Here is a 26,767-nt window from a genome sequence, read left to right as displayed (position 1 = left end):
CACGAGATTGAGTTATGCCATCAAGTATAACCAAAATTGACTATAAATAGACAAAACTGGATTTTAAATTGTTCTTTTTAATTCAGTTTTCGTCTTTTTTATAAATGCTTCCATATAGGAGTTTATGCCATAACGTTTTTTTCTAATGTCAAATAAGTTTAAAACAAAATTTTCCCAATCCGATCTTCAATATTTCTCCAAAGTTGCTTTCGGCAATTTTTTTAAACTGGCATTTAATGAATTTTTAAGTTAAAGACCTTTGTTTGCGCGGAAACTGTACTAATTTTGCTTTAAAACATTTATTTTCAACGAGTAGAAATTCAAAATATGAAACAAAATCTAGAACATGAAAAACAATATTTTCACTAAATTATCACTAGAAACAATTAGGAGTTTGCGTTATACGAATAGAGTAAATTCTTTTCTTCAAAATGTGCTTAGTGATTTGCAAAAAAATATTCGCTGGAAAAAGTTATCAACAAGTTTAAAAAGCCTAAAAACGTTTCCCTTGTTGATGAACATTGAAATTAACGCTGCAGAGAAAAACGAATGGCCAATTAAAAATTAATTTTGTTAAAAAACAAGCATTTTCGGACTTTGCGTTCTTCGTCAGAATGCTTAAAGTAGAATCACAATCGAATAAAAAAGTTTACGAAGTAATTTAACTTTTCATTGGCTAAATACATCTAATTTTCGAAATTATTTTGGATAGAATTGAATTTAAAGCATTTTTTCCCAATACAGCCAATAACTTATAATCTTTAGTCCGGAGTTTTAAAAATCCACGGGTATTTTGTTTCCAATTTTTGAAAAGGAGTTTTAACCTCAGCCATATCCTTTGTTAGCCTTCAGTTGTCGGGGTTCACGAAATTTTGAATTAACATGTACAAGAACAGTTTTTTAATTTTCAAAGTCAAAATTTTCGCATTTGAACTAGTAGTTTCATATAATTCCCACCCCCAGCACTCACCGCGCGTATTTAGTTTAAATTTCAATTTTTGATGTAGAACGCTTCAATTGTCATCAGTTTTTCAAGCCCGCAACATGCATCAATTGGGTCCTATTCAATATTATGCGCTGGCTGTACCAAAACATTCAATGAGTTGTTGTCCCACCGGAAAATCTTTTTTTACTTTTGATAATCGGAATTTCCAGTGGTAACAAGTTGGCTGTTTTCGCCAACAAAAATTGGAATTACATCCATTGCATATAAGCTCATATACCTCATGAGATTTCAGAATTCAAATAAAAAAGATGTTTTCAGTGCGGACAAGAAGGTTTTTAACTTTCTTGTTGTGAATATGAGTTGAATGGCAAACAGTGTTTGCAGTCTACTCGCAAATTTTTGAATGATGTTTCCCATGTTTTAAACAAAAAACATCGGTACAAGCACAATCTTTTTGAGGTTTTTGTTTGTGTTGAGATGTTGTTCAGTTTTGGGATGCTTTGCTGTCACTTTTTTTTGTGTTTTTTCCCAACGTCTCATTGACAATACTGGATGACCACTCAGGCCAAAACAGGTTTTGCCCAGAACTCTTGATTTCTATCAAGAGCTATATCAATACCTTTCCAATCACTCTTTGCATTAAATTTCTATGTAGTCCCTTGAATCACTTTTTTCATATTGTAACGGTGCATTGCTTCGGAAATTGAAGATTGATGTTAACCCGATCTATATATTTTTACCATTAATGTAAGTTTTAACCGTCAAGGTAGTTAGAAACCATAATCACGTATAACAAATATGAAGAAAAACGAATAATTGTTTAAATAAAATCTGGACGTTTAAATTTTTTGAGAATAAGAACTAAGTTTGCCTTGATTTAAGCAACTAAGCGATTGATTTTTGAAAGCATAATCATTTACTTGATATCACGAATTTGAAGACATTCTGATCTAAATTCCGTGCTTTTAATAACCCCAGTGTATTGTTTTTTCTCACTTTGTTGAGGCTCAATACATTCGACAGAAACTCAATTATTTCTAATATAGAATTGCAGATTAATTTTGCTCAGTAATAAAAAAATTTGGTCGTGTTGCCTCTACGCTCATTTATAAGTGTTAAAGTTTGTGATAATTTCAAAAAGTCCTTAAGTCCTTGGTCGGTGTATGAACTACGCTCTTTTCGAGAAAAAATGAATTCAAATTAACTAAAAAACGTTATGATCAAGCGCTAATGTTTGAAGCCCAATTATTTAACAAAATATTTTACCAGAGATTTATTTGTAATTATAGGCAAAAGAAAAAGATTAAAAAATTGGTGGTAATTTTTATAGCTTAAGACATTCTATTCAGAAATAATTTTTGGAATTAAATTTAACGGAGGAATTCCCAATTAAATTTGGTATATTTAAATAATGTCAGCTTTTCTTAATGAACTCATCAAGAAAAACATTTGACTAATGGTGGTAAGCGGTACTTTTTTGATTTTCCACTGACAAATTTTATCATTTTTTCATGAATGGGAGGTAAACTTTTGAAAAACCGTTATGCAATATTTTACATGAAACAATTTATGAGAAACGTAGTTTTTAAAACTTACCTTGCAAATAAAATGTCCCTGAAAATCTGGAATTTTAGTTAAATTGTTGACAAAATGTTTTTGAGAATCAAAATTTTTGGAAGCATTCCCGATTAAGTTTAGGTTGTGTATAAAATGTCAGTATTTGCAAATAGATGGTGGTCAATTCTTTGTGCACCGCAATGTTTGATCGATAAAAAGAGTGTCTTGTTTGATAGGGGCAATCTTCCTAAATATCCTAATAAGACAGTCCATGACATCTTGACGTCCCGAGAGATCCTTAATCTTGACGTCCTTAATAAGTCGAGGTCTGAACCTGAGTGAGTTTTTAATCTGCGTCGCAAAATCTCACAGAAGAAAAACCGATCAGATGAAAACATTGTAATTTCTCCTAAAATGTAGCAATATCAAATATCGCATTAAGTGTCATATTTATGATCCAATCCGACAGAATTTTTCAGTTTCACAGAGATTGTTTTCTGCTCCTCTTTTTTATGAGTTCACTTTCTGATTTTATTGTCTATCTTGCAGTGCTCATTGGTGATGCGGCCACAGATGGCAAGAATTGACCTCTGACCTCTTCCCTTCTCGTGTTGCCCGCAAAACTCAGAAATTCCTCCAAGTTGTTGGTCGAGTCGCCGAGTTGTTTCTCCATCTGATAATAAAAAATAAAGGAGATTTAATAATCAATCTGCTGAGCTATATTGATGTGTACTCTAAAATTGGCTCTTAAATGCTTTAATCAGCCCCTAGTTGAACCCTTACTTCATGAAAAAAATATCTATTCAAAGCGAGGGGCGGGCCAAATATCGACAATAATTGGACACGTTCGAGTGCCCCAGTTTAAGTCTGCACAAATTTTGTAAATAAGTAGAGCCTAATTATATGCAGGGGTCAAGGCATATGTGATAGAATATCGATCAAACTATAGTCTTAAACTTAGTGAGAATTAGAAAGAAAGTTTAACTTACCAGATTAGAAATCCAAAAGCAAATTGATTTTAATCAGAGAATTTATATAATTGAATCGTCAAAAAATGGTGCTTAGAATCAATCTTCGTTTCAAATTGGTGAATCTAGATAACTAATATTAGAGTGAGATTATTTGATGTAAAATCTTCCCAGCATGTATTAAATGATTATGATATCTCCGGAAGTGTGAATGAATTCTTAGAAAAGTGCAAATGCAATCTATATATGGTTACCTCTGCGACTGATTTGCAGAAGCAAACCATATTGGGTAACCCTTGTGACCCCCACTATAAATCATGGTGCTAAAATTAGTTTTGTAACTTAACTTTCTCGCACTAATAATGGGTATATATACAGCTGATTTTTGAGCCTTTTTCATCCCCAAAATCAAATCACCATCTTGGTCTAATAATCAGATCTCTCCTGTAAATCCTTAAATTTTGCTGTAAAATACAATTCATGTTCTTCTCTCATTTTGAGAAATGTATTTTTTTCTACTTACTTAAAAACGCTTTTTATTCCGCTTGCGAAAACCCATAATCCAACAGGTTATGGGCCCAGCAATTTCCTAAGTCTTAAAACTAATTTCTAAAACAAAACTAGTTTGTTCTTGACAGTCAAAATCCTTTTCTGCTTAGTTCCTTTTCTCTTCACAACTGTTTTGCCTGCTCAAACGATGGATCAACAGACAGTGAAGCTGCTGACCTACACAGGAAAGGCACAGGACTTTCCAATCTGGAGCACAAGATTTGTGGCAATGATGCAGACGAAGGGACTCTACAAGTCACTACTTGGGACAGAGCAGCAACTCAACGAGCCTGCACCACTAGCCAATGGGGCGAGCAGTGATGAAAAGAAGAACCACAAGGTGCTGAAGGATACAAATGAGAAGGAAGTTGCAGACATCAAGGAGAAACTGAACAATGCGCGGTGCCATCTGGCACTGACTCTAGATGCAACAACCCTCATGCTGATGAGACATGATTGTGTGGGACATGACGGCATCGGAGATGGAGCAAAGTCTTGGAAGCTTTTGCAAGAGAGATTTCAGCGTGTGGAGACGCCGACAGTGGTGACTTTGGTGGCACAGCTTGCTCGACTGCAGCTCGAGGATGCTGAGGATTTGGATAGCTTCTTCATCAGAGGACAGGAGTTGCTCACAAGGCTACAAGAAGCAGGGGAAGCAGTCCCAGAGACCCTCTTCAACGCTTTGGTCCTCAATGGTCTGCCAATGAGGTATGAAAGTTTTGTTATACAGGAAAGCTTTAACCCGGCAACGAACTTCACAGAGTTGAGGAAAAGGCTGCAGAACTTCCATGAGAGCACAGCACAGAGGCACAAGGGACAAAGTGGTTCAGTGGCACTGGCAGTGAAGCGTGACTTCAAGAAGGGACCCAAGAAAGGAAACTGCTTTGTGTGTGGGATCTCTGGACACTTTGCCAAGGACTGCAGGAGGAAGGAGACAGCACAATGCAGCAAGTGTGGTGAGAAATGTCACCTAGACAGGGCATGCAAGAGACAATGAGATGGAGGCAAACAGGAGTCAGTGGCAATGGGTCCAACATTGGCTTCACCAGACGAGGAATACTGGGCAGCTCTTACCCAATGGAAGACAGCAGGCATGCTAGTGGACAGTGGTTGTACAGATCACATAGTGACGAACATCGATGCGTTCTTGGACTTTGTGTCCATTCAATCAGTGGTCAGAAATCCCAACGGAGAGGCTTACAGAGTGGTGGGCAGAGGCTGCGTGAGGATCACCATACCCTCAAACAAAGGGGGATTCCAATGCGAACTCAAAAATGTTTTGTGTGTGTCGGACTATTCTTCAAACCTCCTACCAGTCTCAAGATGCACGGAGTGGGGACATAGCTTCACTTTCGAGAAAAGAAACAGCTGCATGAAACTCCAGAAAAGAACTCGGGTAAAACCAACACAAGAAAATAATTTTTTTTACTTACCCTGCAGCGTTTCAGAATTCAGGATGAGTTCCAACAGCGTGAAATTTGACAGCGCAAGGAAGTGGCGCAGACGATTAGGTCATTTGAAGCAAGCGGTGGATGTGGCCAAGAATGCACCAGAGACAGTGGAGGAACTCGATGATGCTTGCAATGTGTGTGCATTGGCCAAGATCACAAAGACTCCAATACCAAGAGTGGCATAGACCCAAGCAAAAGAGAAGCTGGAGAGAATGTTCACAGACGTGATGGGACCTTTCAGAGTAGATTCACTGTCAGGGTTCCAGTTCTGCATTGTGTTTGCAGACTAGTACCCGAAGTTTGTGTTTGTGGACTTGCTTAAGGCAAAGAGTGAAGCAGTGGCCAGCCTGAAGAAATTTGTTGTCTGTATGGGGACGCCCAAGAAGCTGAGGCAAGACAATGCGAAGGGGTTTCCCTCAGAGCAGTTCAAGACATACTGCTTAGATGCAGGCATTCTACAGGAGAAGACCATACCAGAGACGCCACAACAGAATGGGTTAGCTGAGAGGTGCAACATGACACTGCTGGAGATGGCAAGATGTTTGCTCATTAACTCAGGAATTCCCAAGACGATGTGGGGAGCAGCAATTCTTCACGTAACAAAGATCAGGAACTGGGTTGTGAGACGAGGAGAAGAAAAATGCCCAGCAGAGTTGATGCGAGGTATGAAACCTAAGCTTTCAATTAGTAAACCATCTATTTTTGGTTGCACAGTCTTCATGAGGAAGCGGGACAGAGATGTCAGCAAACTTGAACCCAAGGTACTGGAAGGAAAGTTTGTGGGCTACACTGAAGGAGACAACGGATACCTGGTGTACGTACCCAGCACACGCAAGGTTGTGGCAGTTCGAGATGTGATCATCAAGGAATCCGAAGTTGGCTCAATCCCTGACAACACAGAGACGCTCGATCTACTAGATGAGGGGTCACAGCAACTGGGGATCTGGTACCCAGATGTTGGTCATCAAGACGATGGCAACAAAGAGGAGCAGGGCACATCTACTGCAATAAAAGAAGAGTGGCTTGACGCAGAGAGCGTGAACACTCAAGAAATGACACTTAGACGAGATGCCTCAGATGTTGAGGAAGCAGCACTGGATGAAGAATCTACTGCAACAAGAGGGAGTCTCAGACACTCTGAGTCACTGGAAGACAGTGAAACGGAGGACTTCTCACAGACAGTTGGCTTCATTGAAGAGGCACTGGAGCAAGCGGACAAGGCAGAGCCCAAACGTGGGACACGAGCAAGGAATATTCCGCATTTTTTTGGAGAAGTCAGGACCCATCTTGCTGTGACTGAGGGTAACTCTGTGGAACCCAAAACAGTCTACAAAGCCAAACCAGCTGACGAATGGGACCAGTGGTACCGGGCAATGAATGACGAGGTCAAGGCACTCCAAGACAACGAGACTTGGGACCTAGTGATACCCCCTACGGACATGGACGTCATACCAGGCAATTGGGTCTACAAAGTGAAATTGAGACCCTGTGGTCAAGTAGACAAAAACAACGCACGCTATGGGGCGAAAGGCTTCAAACAAATGGAAGGACTGGCCTACTTTGAGACTTTTGCGCCTACTTGTAGGCCAGAGACATTCAGGATTCTACTTCAGCTATCAGCGAAGCAGGGCCATGCGATGCACCAATTTGATGTCAAGACTGCTATCCTGCACTCACCAATCGAGGAAGAAGTGTATCTGGAACAGCCACAGGAGTTTGTAAAACGCGGATCAGATGAGGAGAAGTTAGTTTGTCGACTAAATAAATCAATTTATGGTTTGAAACAGGCTGCTAACAACTGGTACAAAGAGTTGGCAAACTTCATACTGAGACAGGGGTTCACCAGAAGCAGGAACGATCACTGCTTGTTCGCAAGATCAGAGGCAGAGGATCACACCTTCATCTTGGTCTGTGTTGACGACATCATAGTAGCATCAAGAAGTATGACAGTGATCTCCGATGTCAAGAAGGCACTAGAGGCAACATTTCACATGGAAGACAGAGGGAGACTACACTAGTTTCTGGGCCTTAGAATCAGACAAGAAGAGGGTAAAGTCACAGTCGACCAAGAACGCTACATAGAAACAATGGTTGCGCGGTTTCAAAAGGATCAATGCAAACCCTCAAGAACTCCAGCTGATTTGAATTTGAAACTTCAGACAGCACAGAACGAGACGAAGAAGTGGACCAGAGGATCTACAGAATCTTGGTTGGATCACTTCTTTATCTGGCCAAACAAACGAGGCCAGATTCATAATTCTTTTCACACATCAAGCCAAATTGTTTTCATTTGAATTAGTTGAGGCTAATTTTTCCTATAGACAGAAACAGGTCGAGGCAAAACCTTATTTCCAAATTTACGTAAGAGACTGAATTTTTCCATAGAGGAGCGCCATGCAGGCGTCTCCGAGACAACTATATTTTGTAAACTGACACCAGTAGGAGTAAATTTCTGTTCGTTTTTCCATTTGTTTATAGGTTTTACATTTCTTACATATTACCGCTCAAAAAGAAATAATAGCTAAAGTAATGCTCGTATTTATCTTCCTGTGGGCTACATTTCCGACGCAACAAAAGGATGAAAAACCGAACTCTGAATGTTTATTATATGTAAAAAAAAATTTTGACATGCGTTTACTATTAAGTCGATGAGAAATGTCGATGAAGTTTGTTGCCCCAGTTGAGAGGTCGACTTTATGAAAAGACTTATAAAGTCGACCTGGGGGGGGGTGGGGGTGGGGTATTTCCCTACCTTAAATACACAGTTGACCTCCTAGTAAGGGTCGACCTAAAGTCTTTTCATAAATCGACCAAAGGTCTTTTCATACCCGGTACATCGACATGTCGGGTCAAAATTGAGAAGAAAATGTTGCACCGAGCTAAATTCGAGGACAAAATTTGCAAGCTAAAATTACGACGCAGTTCAATTCCGAGGGCAATTTGTTTTATTTCCTGCCAAATTTGAGGAAATCTTTCATATGGTGAGGTCAGTTTTTTCATAAATCAAGCCTTAACTAGGGTCATTCTTTTTGGAGTTACGTAACATAATATAGCATTTTAATACTCCTATTTATATCAGTATTGTTACAACCAACATAAGAAAAGTCCGCTTTTAAATGTCTTCTATCGAGTTCAAAATGGATTTTGCTGGCTTACCCACTTTAATATGGTCTATGATTTAGTCTTGGAGACAGTCTGTAGCCTTACTGCGACTGATTTCAACTTGTATATTTTTCTGCGCTGTATTTCTGGGCCAATATTCCGTGTTCTGTTTCCACCCGAGGCTTGTTAGGTGTAAAATATGTACGCCCATAGCGAATGCTCTATTGTAACGACCTATTGCATCGCATCTTTTTAAACGCAGGATCATATAACAACATGCTTTCGACAAACTAGAAGAAAAAGTTTTATACGTCTTATGATCTGGTTGCTCATAATTTCCAGAACTAATTTGTGTGGGTTGATTTGAAAACGTACCTGCGCTAGCTTCATTTTGAATTCCTGAAGAAAAGATGACTGGGTAACGAAGGCACTTGCAACTCTGTCACTGAAAGGATCTAAACAATCACAAGTTTACATCAAAATGATGGCATCCATATCTATCTTTTCGTGAAGTTTCAATCAAATAAGTTTTTTTACTCTTCGTGTAGTAAGTGAAAGGCAACAACTCAGAATGAAATGAGCATGCGTTACAATTTAGTTCTAACAGCTTTAAAAGCATCAAAGATAACTACAAAATTATCCAATATTTTTCTTAATAAATTGTTGTAACATCAATTATGAATTTTGGCCAAATATATTTTCTAGAATATTTTGTGAAAATTCAGTTTTGCTCTTTTTTAATTTTAAATCAGGTCACGGGACCTAAAAACTATTTGGAGCTGAAGCTTTTCCAGAAAATCAATCCGCTTCTGACCACTCTGTTAGTTTCCTGTCAATATAACATGAAATGTTCTGGAATGAAAGTGAAGAATGGGTTGATAAATATTTATTTTTTAAAAAAAAATTTGCAATGTATTGGGAGATAGAAGTTTACTTGGGTTGAGGAAATTGTGATAAAAATGTAATAAAAGAACGGAATTTGAGCGGACAGTTTAGCGAAATTCGCTCAAAGCCCCTTTTATTTTTTTGACAAGAATGAGCGGAAATTGAGCGGAATAAAACTGTAAGAAATGGCGGAACTTGAGAGGAAAACAGGCAAAAATTCGGCAAAATTTGAACGGAATAGAAATGCAAGAAATGAGCGGAATTTGAGCTGAATCAAAAATGCAATAATTGTGCGGAAATTGAGTGGAAACAAAAAACGTTAAATAATAGCCGTTGAGGCTTCAAAAAAGCGCAATAGAGCCTATAATTAAATTAAAGAGCCTTTAGCTATATTATAGAGCCTATAAAACTATACTATAGAGCCTGGAAACCTATCTTATCTTATGCAAAAACAAATGTTCTTAAATTTGGAATGTACTATGTTATATATTTATTGTCTCATCCGTTGATTGTTTTGATTTTTGTTCCAGTCAAATTTCTGCTCCAGTCAAAGTCCACTCCTTTCTCGTTTTTTATTCCGCTCAAAATCCGTTCGTTCGTCGTATTTTTCCCGATAAATTCCGCTAATTTCTTGCATCTTTCTTCACAGATTGTGCTGATTCCGGTCAAATTCTGTTCATTCCTGTAATCTCTTGAACGTTTTTCAGCGGACTTCTTGACTCTAGTAAGGAACAACTTCGAATATTAATTTTCTTATTATATGTTAATTTTTTTTGGATTTGACTGTGTACATAACAACTTAAGTTTATTTTCTTTCATTTTACACATGTTTTAAGTTCGTATAGAATTTGACTGAATGCCCTGGAAGTTAACGATTGCATATTCTAATAGACACCACTTTATTCTGCTTTGAAATGAATTTGATTGGCAACTATACTACGCGTTTTGCAAACAAAATAATTGAAATGAACCAAAATGTGTTTGAAGCGGAAGTTTCATTTTAAGAGAATTAAGGCACGCAAATTAGGCGAAAACTATACTCATTAGATTTCACTATTAAAATTGATTCAATTTCACAAAATGCCAATAAGTCACCACAAGGAATCGGGCGACCAATTTAGTGTGCCTAGGTTCCTCGAAAAAATTATCTAACTTGCGAAAAGGGCCAAATTACAGTTTTTCTGTGATCACAAAGGCTGGCTTGACATGCACATTATCTCAGAGTTTCAAAAATCAAGTTGAATAATTGATGGAAAATTTTGCGGAAAAATATAGTTCTTAATTTTTTCAAAGCAGTCAGATTTTCTTTGTTTCTACGAGTGGAAATTTAAGAGAACCTTTCAACAAAAAATTTATTCTCAAGGGCTTTTAAGAACCAAAGTTTATGTCTATTTCTGGTAGTATATCGATGTGGTCCCAGCGTTTTGCCCAAGTTCTAAGTATACCATTTTTTTGGCATTACTTTGTTTTCCTGAAAAATGGCTTTACTGAACATATAAAACTCATCGTACCTTACATATATATCTGTCGTCAAATTGTGAAAAATTGAGAAAAATTTTAAAAAGATTTGTAAAAAAAATTGTGCAGAAAAATTGGGCTGTGAGCTGGTATAAATCAAAAATGTTTTGATTTTTTGATTTTGACCTCTGATAGCGATTTTAATGTTTTTGTAGTTTGCATCTTGTAACACCCTCGGTCTGACCTCCCCAGTGACCACATCCAGTTCGAACTGATCAAATTGGAACTGCTGGTAGTAGACGAAGAAACCCACGAACAGCTCCCCTATTCCACAATCATTCTTACTCTTCACCTAAACATAGAATCGATGTATTGTTCGTGAATGTTTTCAAAAATAATTCGTAATCAAGATTGGGAACCCAGATTGGTTGGGTCCGTGACTGAAGCGGGCGCTATTCAAAAATTTTAAGAGGGAGTTAGCTGGTGCAACTAATGCGAAAATGTAGCAGTACTGGATTCAAACCAGCATCTCGCACCTACAATGCTAGTGTGCTAACCATTACTTGAAAAACCCTCGTGCAAATCTCAGAATGCCAGATCTTAGCATTGCCAGCTTTTAGAATGCCAGATCTTCCTTTATTCAAAAATAGTTCTTAAAAAACTCAATTATGTAAAAATGTGCTTTTCATTTAAATTTGTTATTACAGTTGTTGAAAACATTCCCACTAAATGAGCACCATCTGTTTCATCTGACATCATTTTTATTGAGCTATCAACACGCTCCTTTATATACATCTGCATACGAATTGAAATAAGGAGCAGCGGGGTTATACTCCTCGCCCTTTACTGTCCGACTTTCTTGAAAATTGGCATAGATATTGACCTGCAATATCAAGACTTCATGCAAAAATTATGTCGAGAGAAGTTCCATAGAATTTCGGTTCCAATTCTTTTTGCACTTCAATCCATCTTCTCCAGAGGTTCTCCAAACATTGGAGTTTTTCACAAATAGTTTCCGCCAGTGTTGTATCCTCATCAGCCATTCTTTATTGAGGAAAGTTAACCCTTTTTTTATTTGAAAAAAAAAACAAAAAAAAATGAATAAAAGGCTATATATATATATATATATATATATATATATATATATATATATATATATATATGTATATGATGGTCTGATCAGAGGTGGTTTGTGTCTGGAACTTTAACCTGGAACTGTTCGTGATTATTTTCCCTCTGATAGTTGGCTCAAATAAAAGTTAACATCCAACATTGCAAATTGAATCACTTTTCTTCTCTCTTTTCAGTAGTCACTACCGCACGAGAAGAAGAGTTACAGCAACAATTGTCCTCAAAAAATAGAGGACATAAAAAGGGGATTTGATAACTGGAATTCAATTTTCGCTTCTTCGAAAAGTCGTGACCTAACTTACTTCTTTGGTTTTGTATAGGCTCCTTGACAAAAGTAACCATTCAAAATGCAAATTCAATGGCAAATTTTCAAACTAAAAATTTTCGAAGTCAATTTCAATAGTTTTGATCGTTTTTTCAATTTTTATCAGTTGTTGCATGATGACTAACAGTTAAAAAGATCTGGATTTTCTTTAAAAAAGCGAATAAATTAATTACAGCAGCATGCTTAATTCCATGTGATATCTGTTCAACTTGATCATATATTTCTGAAATTTAGAATGCAAAAGTTTTCTCCGAAAGATGGAGGCGCGACCGAGTTGAACAGATATCGCGTGGAACTGAGCATACTACTGCTGGCGAAAAATACTGGAAAATTTCTCTGGTTTCTCTCCATAAGTACTCTTGGCATCTTTCTACAATTTAGAGAATTTAGAAATATGTTCTTTCACAGTCGATACTTATGAAATTAAAAAACGGATATCATGCAGGTACTGATAAAGCTTTTCAAAAACAAGCACTTTACTTTAAGTTACAGTTTGTGTGTTTCTTTTTGTCAATGGGCGTACATATTCTGACAAGTTCTGACAATGAATTTTTCGCTGTCTACAAAGTTTCAAACGTTCATTGTCAATTCCCGGGTCGAGGTTTGGTCGAAAAATATTGTAAGATTAGTGTTGAATAGCGGTGAAAAAAGATTTTTTTTCACCGCAAAGCGACTGCATCTTTTAGCGTTAAATGCAGTAAATTTTTGTAAGATTTGCGGTTTTTAAATGTGAAAAATCTTTACAAAAAATTGCACTACAGCGGTTCGAACTTCTCGTCTCCTGCATGCCAACAACCTCTTATTCCACTCCGCCATCTGTCATTTACTTAAATAATATTTCCTGTGGATATAAGATAAGCGTTGATTTTAGCGGTGAAAATTTTTTTAACCGCATCCTGGTTGCGCTGAAATTTTTTTCACCGCATTCAGCTCGTAGCGGTGAAAAATTTTCTTTCACCGCTTAAGCGTTTTGTACATAAGCGGTGAATAAAACTTTTTCACCGCTTAAAAGATTTTATTTCACCGCATTCATCACATTGAGCGCAAATCTTACACTTTTTTATTCAAATTTACCGCAAATCTTACATCTTTTAGCGATTTTTAGCGGTGACACCTTGAATCGGGATGCATTAATCCCGTTGACAAGTTGGTTTTGTCTCATCATGCGATTACATTTCACTCGTATTTGTAAGAGTTCATTTCGGTTGTTAAAATATCGGTTGTTTCATTCATTACATGTGCGACTTAAACGTAAGTTTTGGTTTGATCTTAGTCACTCAATTTTCAACTTTAGTTGAGTGCCGGCATGTGAACCGCGATTGTGATTTTTTTCAACTGACAGTAATTAGTTTTAAGAAATATAGTTTCAACGCGAAAAATGGTATTAACAGTTAATTGTGGCATTGAATCTATTGCGTCTTTATTGTTCTAACTTCTGTTATATTTTACCTTACCTTTAGACGTTTATGCGCCTTTAGCTCCTTCCATGTTTTGAGATATTTGTTCACGTCTTTGTTGAACAGTTTAGATGCTGCTTTCTGAAGACTGGGTAAAACTGAAACATAAACAATTTTTTTGTTTTTCTGCTGCAGAATCCAATATACATCTCAAATTTGCATATCAAAAATAATGCATTGTTTTCATTCTTTATCAGGAAAATTTTTCTCTGATGACCTTCAGACAATTTTATGTGTTTTTGTCTAGAATTTTTGAGCATAACTTGATCTTATGTAATGCTTATATTTACACATCAATGCACTTTTGAACTGAATAATAAGTCGCTTAATATCGAAATTAATTGGGTTTGTTGTCAAAATTGTACTCTCAAATTTTTCTTTGAGAATTACCGAAGAATAAAATTAAAATTAGCTTTTCATTTCATTGGTAAAACAAAAGCATACAAGAAAGCAGTAACTTTGTTCACTATTTCTTCGAAATCAAAAAAAATTAACTCTAAAGAAAATTATAAGAAAAAAAGACAGTTTTTTTGTTCAGCAATAAATCCATTAGAAAAGCAATTCTTTTCAATTTTAACGGTCACTTAGTTACTTTGATTAGAATAACGGAGTATACAAGTTTCCGATGGGTTTTAAAACGAAAAGAAAAAATTCTTTTCTTTTCAATTGAATCATCAGCACGTTCATTTGTGTTTTGTGATTGATTCAAAATGCAAAACAAATTTTGAACTTTTTTGACAATTAAAAAACCAAACTGTTAGGAAACAACGAAGAGCATTTCAAAGTCAGCTTAATTTTCCGAAAACAATGCGCTCAAAAAATTTTTCCTGAATTTTTTGTCTCTTGTAACAATTCATTTGTCGTGTCATCAGTTTTTGTTTTTGCTAAAGTTTATTACAATGTTAAACATAAACAATTAAAATCCTATTCCGCTGAATTTTGTGCTTAGTAAAATTTAGCTATAAAAGCTGTAAAATTTAGCTCAGAATGGATTCGAGAAGGAGTTATAAATTGGATTGTTAGATCTCAATAATACCAAAATATGAATTCGGTTATAAAATTTTCTTCCTTTTATTGTTCCGAACCCTCTTGAGGGGGGAGGAACTATATACTCAAATGGGTTTTTTTGTTCAGACAATTTTTGCCGATCGATACATTCATCGTAGAGAGTTGAGGCTGGTATCATTAGAAAGCTCGTCCAGCGTAGAATAAAGAAAAAAAAATTTTTGTTTTCGTTTTTTACAGGGAGTTATCGATATTAAAACTTCTGAGGAGTGAAGTCCAAAGTGGAGTGAATTCCGTTGTTTTTATTCACAATGTCCGCAATTTTTGCCTAAAATATCATCAATTTTGCCCAAATTTGTTTAAATTTTGAAAACAAGTGTTGTTGATTTTACTTTTAAAGACAAAAAAAATGTGGACTTTTCTTATATGAATTCTTTGTCAAAATTGTGGCTGAATATTTCAAAATTCAGCCTTTTTCATCAAAAACAGCACGATTTAAGTTTCTTTAGTTCACTTTCTTTAAATTCGCAGGAAGTGCACCCCCAAAGACCACAAATACAATCTTCGTAGACTTAAAAGAGGGCAATTCCTGCTTCAATTTCCGTTGAGAGTGATCTATAAGTACAATTTTGCCGTTTTTGCGAACTATACTCATTTATTATCGATAACACATCATGTAGTTTTGAGTTTTTAATTAACAAAATGTCTATAAACTATAACATTCAAAAACACACAAAAAAAGTGTTATTAGTTGACAAACACCAATAGAAGGACTAGTTTTGGACCATACGTTGGTCTGTTATAATCCAGAAAACGTTCGTCTTGTAATCATTCGGTCTTTTTTTTCAAAAATTGATATTTTTTTTCAATTTAAGAACAGAACACTTCAAGTCAAACCTCAGTGGTGATAGATCCGATGAGCTTCCTAAGCAGCTGCAAACTATTGCATCTAGTTTTTTAATCGAAAGCTTAAGAACATTTTGATTTTTAAAAAAAGTTTGACTTTAAAATAAAAAATGGCTTATTGAACTTTGCCTCTTTTTTTTTGGTCAAATTGTCAAAGTGTCCGCAAAGATAGAATGGTTCTTCTTTTTACTAATTTAAAGAGCAATTTGTTTTGCATCTGTACGTCTTAAGTTGCGGATTTTGGGCTTTGATACTACTAGACCTCACATTTTTTTTATTTTTAAATATTTGCTCATTTTTAAAGTTTTCTAGTTTTGTCACATTATCGCTTTATTGGCACTTGACATAATACAATACTGGCGCTCAAAAAAAACACAATTGAACATATCAAATCCTAGAAGATTTAGATTATGGTTTTAACGGCTTCAACATTCCTTTCTTGAAGATTTTAATTGAATTTTTTAATTTTGTCTTCAACTGTCGTTTTTAATTTCTCGATTTAACCGTACGAAATTTCCTGTATAAAGACAAGTGTCATTAGCGCATTATAAAAGAATAGACTAGCCGATATTCTGATATTAAAAGACTTGTTGTTTTCCAAAAAATAAAAAAAAACTCTTTTTAACTTCCCAATTTTGTTCTGTTTAATGTCTGTTTGTTTGCATAATTCCAGGTCAAACATTATATTATTGGTGACAACGGAGGAGCTAAAAAGGTATTGGTGTAACAATAGCTAGTGTTTATATAGAATTCGTATAACTTTACTGGCTTCGACACGGGTTTTTCGCAAAAAAAGTAAATTAATGTTTGAATTTTTGTCATATTTGACATTATTTTGTAGACATGAGACATATTGTGGAGGTCTCGAGCGCTTCCTGATATAAAAAACAAACCTATTTAATTATTTCATTTTGTAATAAAAGGCTTTCATTCCTTTAGAAAAAAATTTTTTCCAAAAAAAAACAAAGTTATTAAGTAGTTTTGCCCCTTTTTTCTACTTTGTCTACTTGTTACCCAGTCCCTTTATCAAGAGGTCACATATTGCATTACTTGTGCTCGCAAAAGGCGTATTGAAAATATTTTGAGGGCCAATATATGGCTTTACGGCTTCGACAGCGTTTTCTGGCAAGTTTTATTTGAATTTTTGTTTTTTGTCTTTTTTCGTTCTTTTTGAACCGCATAAGAAATTGAATAAGGACTGGTGTTAATGCCCTTTGATAGAAACATCAGTAATTGTAAACCTATGGGATAATTTATTTGATTTCCCTTGGTTTTCATTATTTTGAAATTAGTTGTTTTTAAAAGAAGCAAATATTTAATTTTACTGTCTATGTTCTTTTTTGTCCAATTGTTACCAAGCCTTGTTATGGACTGGTCCCATATCTTTTCCGGTGAATTATAAGTCATTCTGTTTGGTTTCAATTTTATCTGACGCTATTTTGACTTTGTTATTAAGTTTTGTTTTTTAAATTTTTGATGTAAAGAATTTTTAATTTTTGTTGTTGTCGTTTGATTTTGCTGTTCGTCTTAACTCGCTTCCTTAATATTGGCAAATGTCATCATTCTTATGCATCATTATTTGCTTTGGAGGCTATCTTTTCGTTCTTTCACTTGAATTTTTCTATCTGTTCCTCATTTGGTAGACGATTATGCCAAAAATGCGGATGAGCGGGTTCGGAACTTTATGTGCAATTGCACATTACCGAGCCCCCTTGTCTTGTTTGTCAAATGAAAAATCGTTTGATAGTCGTTGTTGATTCTTAAGTTTTTCTTTGTAAATAAAAATGAATTTGTGGTTTTGTTCTCATGTCCTCAAATTCTTCACATTTTGTTTAATCATTTCCATCTTGGAGTTTGAATAAGACTTTTCTAGGGTAAAAATCATTTTCAATTTATTTTTTGGTTGCATGAAAAATGAAGTAAAGATATTTTGAACTTCTGTTTTTTTCACTCAAGAATTTTTAACGCCTCTTTTTAGTTTCAGGCACTTTATGGTCTGTTAATTATATACAACACTTTAAATCTATCTTGTACTAAATCGTATAAAAAACCAAAATTTATTAACGCTAAAACAAATCGGTGGAAGTCATTGAATACATTTGAGCTATACCCAAAAAATCAAATATTGCATCCCATTAAATCATAATCGAATTAATAGCACAGAAAACTTAGAAAAAACAACAGAAATGAACAATAAATGTCAGCCAGATACCTGGTTTGATGAGTCCAGCTTGTAAGTAGAAGACAGTCATGAGAGTGATCAGGTATCCAGACAGTTTGCCTCTATTCGGGTCCAAAAGTCCCTCTGAATAGGCCCACTGCTTGACTGGCAGCAACACGTGCAGTAGACGACTGTCGACTAAAAAAGAAGGGGGGGTTAAAAACAGCCGGATACACTCGATTATCATTGCACATATTTTCGTGTAATAATGAATATTACCCAGGTTTAGACCTCGACCTATAAAAAGACTTTATAATTCTAGTAGGGGGGGGGGGGGTCTTTATTGACTATAAATACACAGTCCAGAACTTACGTAAAGTCAAGGTAAAGTCTTTTCATGGGTCCAGCTAAGTATTTTCATTGCCAATTAAAGTCGAGCACGGTCTTTTAATAGGTCGAGCATGGTCTTTTCATGAGTCGAGGATCGCATTGGCGGGATTAATAACAGTTAACCTTTCTATAATTCTTTTTGTAGTTGTGTAACATCTACCAGCAACGCCAAACTAGCGTTACAACAGGCTGTGCAACTTCGAAAAATAGGTGGATTTCCGCCAAACAATCTTGAGAAATAATGAATTTTTAAAATAAAATGGTTTTCACAATTAAGCAATATAGCGAATTTGTTTGGCTGAATTCAGCTAGTTAACAAAGCTCTAACAAACGACACTTCAACATCCATGAAATTAGTTTGTTATGATTTAGTTCATTTGGTTTCTAAAAATCGCTTTTTCAAAGATATTTATAATAGCACAGTTCGTTTTTCTGGAAATATGAGAAACATTGAAAAATTTGAACGGTAAAACCCGTTGGCTACGTTATAAGCAAAAACCAATTTCCAGTGCCAATGTAAATTTTTTGGGTCCAGCAAGAACACTTTAGGTCGAGGTAAAGTCGAGCATCATGTTTGGGTCGAGCTAAAGTCCAGAATCAAAAATTTTTGTCGAGCCAAACTCTAGTTGAACGATTAGGTCAAGCTGAATTCTTTTCATGGACTGGTTGAGTCCAGCATGGTCTTTTCATACCACCTTTTCGTCGAGCATGGTCTTCTCATAACTCGAGGTCTAAACCTGGTTACCACACGATTATTATGGTCATCGAGAGGTCATCAAATAAATTTGGTAATGTTTTTAATCAACTCTCGATGCGATTACAACAGTCGCGTAATTTTACACAGGATGAGGTGCGCAACCAAATCCAGCCCTGAGCAGACGGACTTTGGCCGCACATTGGGGTTAAATTTCGACCGCTCCACAGAGTCTGGCAGCAGTATCTACAGTCAGGACAGTCTGATCAAGATCCAACACAGAGTCTGTACGGTCTGAGCACGGTACTACCTACGGTCTGGACAATCTGATCAGAGCCCCGCCCCGAATCTGGAAAGTCTGATCATAGCGTGGTCTAGGGTCTGTATAGTCGTGTGGTATGGTCTGGATAGTCTGAAAAGAGCTCATTCCAGAGTTTGTACAGTCTGATCAGAAACCTTTCCAGAGTTTCGAAAGTCTGCTCAGAACCAAAAGGTCCAACCTACGGCCAGTCCCCGGAAAAAAGAAGAGATAGTTAACCCCCAAGGGTACTATTTTTTGGGGATTACTTCCCAATTCTACTTGATGAGCATCAGAGAACAGGCTAAAGACTACGTTGTGGTAGTTGCTGTCGAACTGAATTTTTTTTACTGTTTGGAATAAATAATTTTTTACAGAAGAACCCAACAAGCATGACCACAAAATGACGTCTGTTTTTCTGAAAATAATACACTCTACCAATGATTATTGCTACTTCAAAAGTTTAAAGTTTCTGGCAGGGTAACCACAGTGTGCAACCGAAGTCTGGCAACCCTTGCTTACGACCCAAGTTGGTCTGGCACCCCCAGTAGGTAACTCAAATAGGTCTGGCACCTCCCGCGCGCGACTTAAATCAGTCTGGCACCCTCAGTCTGCGACTCAAAGCGAGTCAAGTCTGACAGATCAGAACTGATTTTGATCTGGATGGTCTTATCAGAGCTGGCGTGGGTTGCGCACCTCGTGCATGGTTTTAAACTGATGGCATGATTTGACTACGAGTTTACCACTCTCTTTTTTGACACTTTTCATATAGTAACAGGGGCGATGAAGAGTGTGATAAATTTGTATTCTAATGACAAAGCAGATTTCGTAGTGTGATTTGGGCGTTAACGCTTTACTTTGTGCGTAAGTTATGCAGATTTTGTTATCGTAACGAAAGCTGATTGATTGACACTTGATAAATAGTGTGAAAAAAATGGCTGATGCGTTGTGAAAAATCTTATCACAAATCAAAGGAAAAATCGTGAGAGTGATAGTCTCTCACGGGATTTGCCATACGATTTCTCTTCTGACAGTTTTAACACGCCTGTAGTATTTGAATTTTTATGTTTAACAAGAACATATTTTGCGTAACGTCAAACCCGGGCCAAGATTGCACCATAATTCCGACACTAATAAGCGGGAATGAGCGTGTAAAGACAATCCATTCCTAATTATTGAGGAACAGAGTGTGAGTGTATTTAAAAAAATACAGTTTATTTCACGCTTTGAGGCTCGGGCATTGTATGGATTAAAAAGAAACTACAGAATCGGGCTATATATTGTTCAAAACAACTGTTGGGATCTTAGGTGCAAATTATTATTATACAAGTTTTGAATACGTTCTCAGAAAGTCCGGAAGTTTTTGAACATGCTGACATTATCAGATTGAACAGATATCTATGAGCAACACACATCAATTCATGCATGCAAACATACACACGTATATTTTACGATATAAAACTGACAAAAAATAATTTTGGGTATTGATGAAGAAAGCGTTCTCTTGACCTGATGTCAAAATTACCTAATTTTGCTTAACGCATGCATTGGTCACGCCTCGCGGGCAGCTGCTATCCCTCGGCAGCCTGCAGTACTTTTCATGAATTTATCATAACCGGATAACCGAGTATGGGCCTACTTTACCCAAGGGTTCTAGCCATACATACTCGGGTCCAGGGTTTGCCGAAAAAATAATGTAAGAATTGCGGAGAATAGCGGTGAAAAAAAATCACAGCACTGTGCCTTCATCTTTTAGCGATGAATGTGGTGAAAGCGGTGACTTTTGGTAAGATTTGGGGTAAATGTAGTGGTGAATTTTTGTAAGAAATGCGATTATTAGTGGTGAATTTTTTTTCACCGCATTCACCGCAATTCCTACATTTAGCAATTTGTAGCAATTTTTAGCGTTGACACCTCAACCCGTGTATTTGTATGGTCATTTCTTAAAACATGGGAAGGTATGGTTTTTAATACAGAGATATTAACCAATCAGAACAGAGAATATTATCTTTCTCAATACTGATTGGTTAGTTATAAGAGGTCTGAAAACATACAAATCCACTTTTCTCTCCAGCGCCCTAAGGCCATGTCGAGTCACCTGTCATTGCATTGAGGACGAGGGACTGACTGGTTATTCATGCACTGGTTATTCGTAAACATAGAGAAGAATGAACATTTGATACTTTTGTTTTTTATACTTGATATATCTTCCCATGTCATGGTTAATCTTTCTTGGAAATCTTGCAAAAGATCTTGTTTCTTGACATCCATGCAAAGAACGTGGAACTTCGTACATATCTTGATGTTTTCTTGGTGAGTACCATGGCAAGATCTTGGCAAGATTCACCAAGATTTAGTATGTTTCTTATCAAGATGTACCAAGTTTCAGTTCACTGGGCAAGTATTGATTTTTTACTCACTGTGATTGTATGTATGCAAGAGATGGGAATGAAAGACAGAAGCGACATCGTTGATTGACAGATGAACTCGGAACCCACTGAAAAAATACCCCAACTTTTCTTAATTAATACGCTAAAGTGTGTGAGCGGATAAGGTTATCAAGCATAGGATATTCTGATCCACTGACGAAAAATGTTAATCATTACGGGCATTAAGCCACAATTTTGATAACCACCTACTCAGGTTGAGGTACAAGACGGAAACTGTTATGTCCAGACGGTCCCTGGACGGAAATAGCCTATGTCCAGAATTTCGGACGTCCAAGTCCTGACTTTCGTGCGTTCGCCAGAGTTTGGTGCATTCATGTTCAGACTATTTTGAGCTCAAAAACAGACAAACGGCAATAACCACACAGAATTATAAACTATATTAGTGGCTATCTTTTCAAAAATATTTTTGTTGTTGGAGAAAAAACCAATCCTTGTTTGTGAGAGAATAAAACTTAGCCAGCAAAACTTGACAATTTGAATTAATTGATTTGTTTGAAACAAAATGTTTCAATTAATTTAAACGTATGCCACCTAATATTGAAAGATTAGAGGTACAGAGGGCTCTAGACGTTTTCATCAAGAAATAGCAGTTTATGTTTGCTATCATAAAAAGTTTAATTAAAAAATGAATCTAATTTTCTGAACTTAGAAATTAGTTGTCTTTTTAAAATATTTATATGAGTGCTTCCTTTGAAAGTATAAAATTAGCGGCAAAATTGTTTTTTGCTTTTTCTGCTACAAGAAGGTCATTTTTGGTATCGTGTTTTAAGACTAAATAATGCTATCTGTTTAAAAGGAGCCCACGAAAAAAATAATTTTAATTTTATAGGGAACAGAGTAGTTCTCATGAGAAACAAATATCATGATTTCTAATCTATTTAATCTTCTTTGGTATTTTTTGGATGCTTTCCATCGCTCTCAATTGTTCAATTTCACTAATAACACAAATCAAAAGGGTTGAGAATTATCAACTAAAAAGTTGGTTGGTCTTTTTTTCAGCCATAACTCTAGCTTTTTGAGTACGCATTGCTTTAAAAGAAAACGAGGAGCATGCTTTTGGTGCAGGTTGAACGTCGGCTCAGTGGTTATTTCAAATTGATGAATAATATTTTCTATATTGAAGTTATTTTAGTTTCATTTAGAGAAATATCAAAATTGTTCAGGTGTGATAATTATCCTATTTTTTTTAATTGTTCCGACCCACTTTAGTGGGGGAGGACTTCTATACTCAAATGGTTTTTTTTGTTCAGACAATTTTGGCCGATCGATATAACCATTTTACAGAGTTGTGAGTGGTATCATTAAAAAACCCGTCCAGCGTAGAATTTGCAATCAAAAAGATTTTTTCAATTTTCACTTTTTAAAGGGAGTTTTCGAGGTTGAAATTTTTGTAAATATTAGATGTATTTTAGCCGTTTTTATTCACCTTTTCGGTATTATTAACCTAATTTACGTCCATTTTGCGTAAATTTATTGAAATTGTTAACTGCAGTGTAATTAAATTTATTTCTAAAGATAGAGGAGTGTTGCTTAATCGTTCGGTCCGAGTTTGTTGACTAAAATTTATTCTAAATTTTTCAAAATTCTACTTCTTTTCAGACCAAAATTGGGAGAAAATTTGCTTTTTCAGCCAACTTGCTTTAAATTTGCTGGAAGTAAAAACCTTTAAACTGCGGCCATATTTTTTTGAGCTGACAATCAAGCTAGTTGTATACCCAGTGGCTTTGGGAGTCTTCTGGAGTTATACATTTGCCAGTTTTTTGCAAATTTAAACCCATCAATTACACGACATGCATTTGTTTCTTGACAAACTGAAAGATTTTGTTTGAAAAATGATCTAATTTGAAACCAATCGAACAAACGAGTATTTTATTTGGACGAGCAAACAACATCTGGGCTGATCTTGATCTCGCCATGGATCCTTACGATAAACAATTCTTTAGATTTTAATTGGGCGCGACTTTTTGTTCAAAATATTTCCGCTATGTAAATAATTTCTATGGATACTTTTTTTATATAAAAGAAATTAAAATCAGAATCCAATTAATGACAGATACTAATTTTAAAAAACCAGATTATATTAAGGTTCCAGAGTTAAGCGCGTGGTTTCTATGCCTCCGACCAATTAATTTTGTAAAAAGTTTTTATATGCTTCTTGACTTTTGTTTCATTTGTTTTTTGCCCAATATCTAGGCCTAAAAACTTATTGTCCCCAGTCAAAGCTCCAGTTATTTTTCAGCAGGTAAAAATGACGTTGACACTTCTTCCAGTTGTTTTCTGATGTCTGTTTTGACCTTGAATATATTTGCTTTATGAAAACATCAGTTAATTTTTGAACAGTTATTTTATTTCTCTCAATTTCGGGCGCAGTCTCCGTAAAAACAGAAAGAAACCAGTTTTATGTGGGTTGTAAATTAATGTCCGTAGCGGTTTTATGTTCAACTAATAATCGTTTTGTTTTGATACTACGCCTTTTCACTTTTTTGATCATAACTGCATATTTTATGAGTCGAGTTTGATTCCTTATAGTATTATCGCATTATTGACAATTGCATTTGAAAGAAAGCATATTAGGGTGAATGCACCGCGATAGAAAAACGTGTCTCTGAAAATTAATTTGTTTTTGTTATATAGTTTATGCTTTTTGCGCTGAGACACAGTTATCTTGCAAAATTTAATGATTTTTTCTTTTTGCCTATGTTTGTCTTTCTTTTTGTTGAAACGATTGGTTACCCATAGGTCTCCAATGCTTCTCCAGGGCATATAACTGCACCTAATTAAAGAATTCAGTTCACAGCTGTTTGTTTTAATGACTTTCAAATTAAAATAATTTTTTTTTCAACCGTATCATTTTTGCTTCCATTTTCATAACCAAGTGACTCAATCCCACTAATTAGAAGTCTGAATTAGTTTGGCTTGCACACGTTTTTTTATTCATTTCGCACTTGGTTATACGGTGTGACTGATTGCTTTGCCATTATTTTAATAAAAATTTTCGAGATCTCTATACTGTTTAATTTCTGGGTTTCTTTGTGTTGCCATGTCTACGTAATCCTTTTAGAAAGAAGACTCTTTGATATTAAACTGAAGCTAAATTGAACATATATAGTTCTTGCAGGTAACATTTTTTAATTTTATTGCCTTGAACAGTGTGATCTCGTAAGATTGTTTGAATTTTTGGCTTCTTCATAAATTTGTTGTTGTTTTGAGGTGTCGTGACTTAGTCTCATTATAAACCGGCCCTATTGGCTTGTTTGGGTATTGCAATTTAATCAGTTGTTGTTTTTTGAAATCTTTTTGAAGTCTGTTATGACTTTTGAAAACATTTGTTTTTAAAACCATAATTGGACTTTTGGACTTCGTCATTTTTAATTGATTTTTCGGTCAATTTGTAGCTCAGTCTGTGTAAACACAGGTCACAACCCAATTCCAGTAAACTATAATTCAATCTCTATAATCTTTGAATCTTTGTATCTCGACTTTGTTACTGCTGTTACTACGAGATTTCATAAAATATTTGATATTTTTTGTATATGTATATTTTTTAGGACTTTGGTTTTCGTTTTAATGGATAACAATAGTTGTAGGTCCCATTGGCTTTGAAATTTTGCGCAATTAAACCTTGGATAGTAACATATCTCAATTGCTTCCTATGGATATATAAATAAACATTTTAGGGAATTCAGTGAAATTAATTCTTTTCAAAAATAGAAACGTATTTTTGAACTTCGCACCTCTTTGCTCTTTTTGGTCGACCTATTAACGATTTAGTCTCATTGAGGACAGGTTCCATGTTTTTTAATGATGTATAGGTTAAAATGTTTCGTTTAGATTTAATTTGATGTAATTTTGATTTTGTTATGATTTTATATATTATAGAAATCGAGTTTTGATCGTAAACAACCTTTGTTGTTTGATATTTATTATAGTCTTTTCCAGTTCTCATATTATTGACAACGTTCATGGATCCTCTAGGGTGACATCATTGTATTCAATTGGCTGTTTATGGACTGATATGTATGTTTTTGAAAGTTTTCTATCTCTTCATCATTTGGTAGCCAATTAAGTCAAGAATGTGGGTGAGCGGGGTCGGAACCTTATGTGCGTACGCACATTACCGAGCCTTCTTTTTTAAATTTCCAAGCATCTGCAAATTGTTAGTTTAACTATGAGGTAAGTTAAGTTGTTCAATCCCCATTAGCTAAATTTATGATACGTTCAATCCATTTTCAGCGAGTTGGTCTGTAATTTTCCGTTCAGTCTCTTGCTTAAAAACAAAACTCGAAGCATCTGAGAAATGCATGCTGAACTCAGATTCTTAAACTAAGCTATATCTCGTTCTTGTGAGAATTTAAGTGTTGTTGTCAAAAGTTTGTTTGATTCAAAGAAATGTCTAATGTGATGACAAAGAAAAGTGAAGACTGTTAAATATTTTGTGTCATTTTCGAACCATAAATAGGTTGAGTAGTGGAATCCGATAGTGACGTGTTCCTGTGTGACGTCAGTGTCCTCTGCTTGTATTTGCGTCACACAACCTGAAATTATAACCCAACTATTTGAGGACATTCGTAGAAGCGGACAATGCGGAGAATTATGCAGTATACGCCTGTTTTTTTGTTCAGTCAGTTTTGGCGGGCCGATATATCTGATGTAGAAAGATATGACTGGCATAATTGAAAAACCACACAAATTTGGGCGATTTTAATTGGGGGGGTTGACTTTGCCTGCTAAGAGGAGTAATACATATTTAAAGTTTCGGCTTCTTCGGCTCTAAAATCAAACGTCGTCAGAGGCAATTTTGGCTTTACTTTCTTCACTAATCTAAATTTAAGGCTGATGATGAGTATGGTTGAAGAACATGCGCAGTAAAGATTGCCCAAAATGGTGATATTGCTGTTTTTGAATTTTGGAATTTGTCAGTATAAACATTTTAGATTTTATTCTTCAATTACGATGAAAAGTTGCAGAATCAACGATGTCAATTTCTTCTGCTAAAGTTATTACTGCTTTTTCATGATTTAACTCTATGTGGTC

At 35.6% G+C, this 26,767-nt stretch overlaps 1 protein-coding gene across 1 annotated transcript; it reads right to left on the bottom strand.

Annotated features, from left to right (window-relative positions):
• Positions 1–2,887: 2,887 nt before the first annotated feature.
• On the bottom strand, positions 2,888–26,299 carry LOC142357705 (poly(A) RNA polymerase GLD2-B-like). The gene is made up of 7 exons (XM_075409255.1): positions 26,184–26,299; positions 21,704–21,780; positions 17,953–18,099; positions 13,827–13,927; positions 11,103–11,268; positions 8,949–9,028; positions 2,888–3,176 (listed from the first exon to the last, which is right to left on the bottom strand). Exons 1-7 carry the CDS (start codon positions 26,297–26,299, stop codon positions 3,042–3,044), a joined length of 822 nt encoding a protein of 273 aa, XP_075265370.1. The 3' UTR covers positions 2,888–3,041.
• Positions 26,300–26,767: the final 468 nt, after the last annotated feature.

Source organism: Convolutriloba macropyga, unplaced genomic scaffold (genome assembly GCF_964194025.1).
Source record: "Convolutriloba macropyga unplaced genomic scaffold, txConMacr16.3 SCAFFOLD_1489, whole genome shotgun sequence".
Taxonomy (NCBI): Eukaryota; Metazoa; Xenacoelomorpha; order Acoela; family Convolutidae; genus Convolutriloba; species Convolutriloba macropyga.
Note: the sequence above shows the minus strand (reverse complement) of the source record. Positions and strands in the feature narration are given on the sequence as shown.

What these genes read in the sequence shown, in the direction of transcription:
- LOC142357705 (XM_075409255.1), bottom strand. Translation starts at nt 26,299, where the DNA reads ATGTCCTCAAATAGTTGGGTTATAATTTCAGGTTGTGTGACGCAAATA. An exon ending in CATTAAAATCGCTATCAGAG is followed by an intron (nt 9,029 to 11,102) that starts GTCAAAATCAAA and finishes GTGATTGTTTAG; the next exon opens with ATCCTTTCAGTGACAGAGTT. An exon ending in TCAAAATGAAGCTAGCGCAG is followed by an intron (nt 3,177 to 8,948) that starts GTACGTTTTCAA and finishes TTTTATTATCAG; the next exon opens with ATGGAGAAACAACTCGGCGA.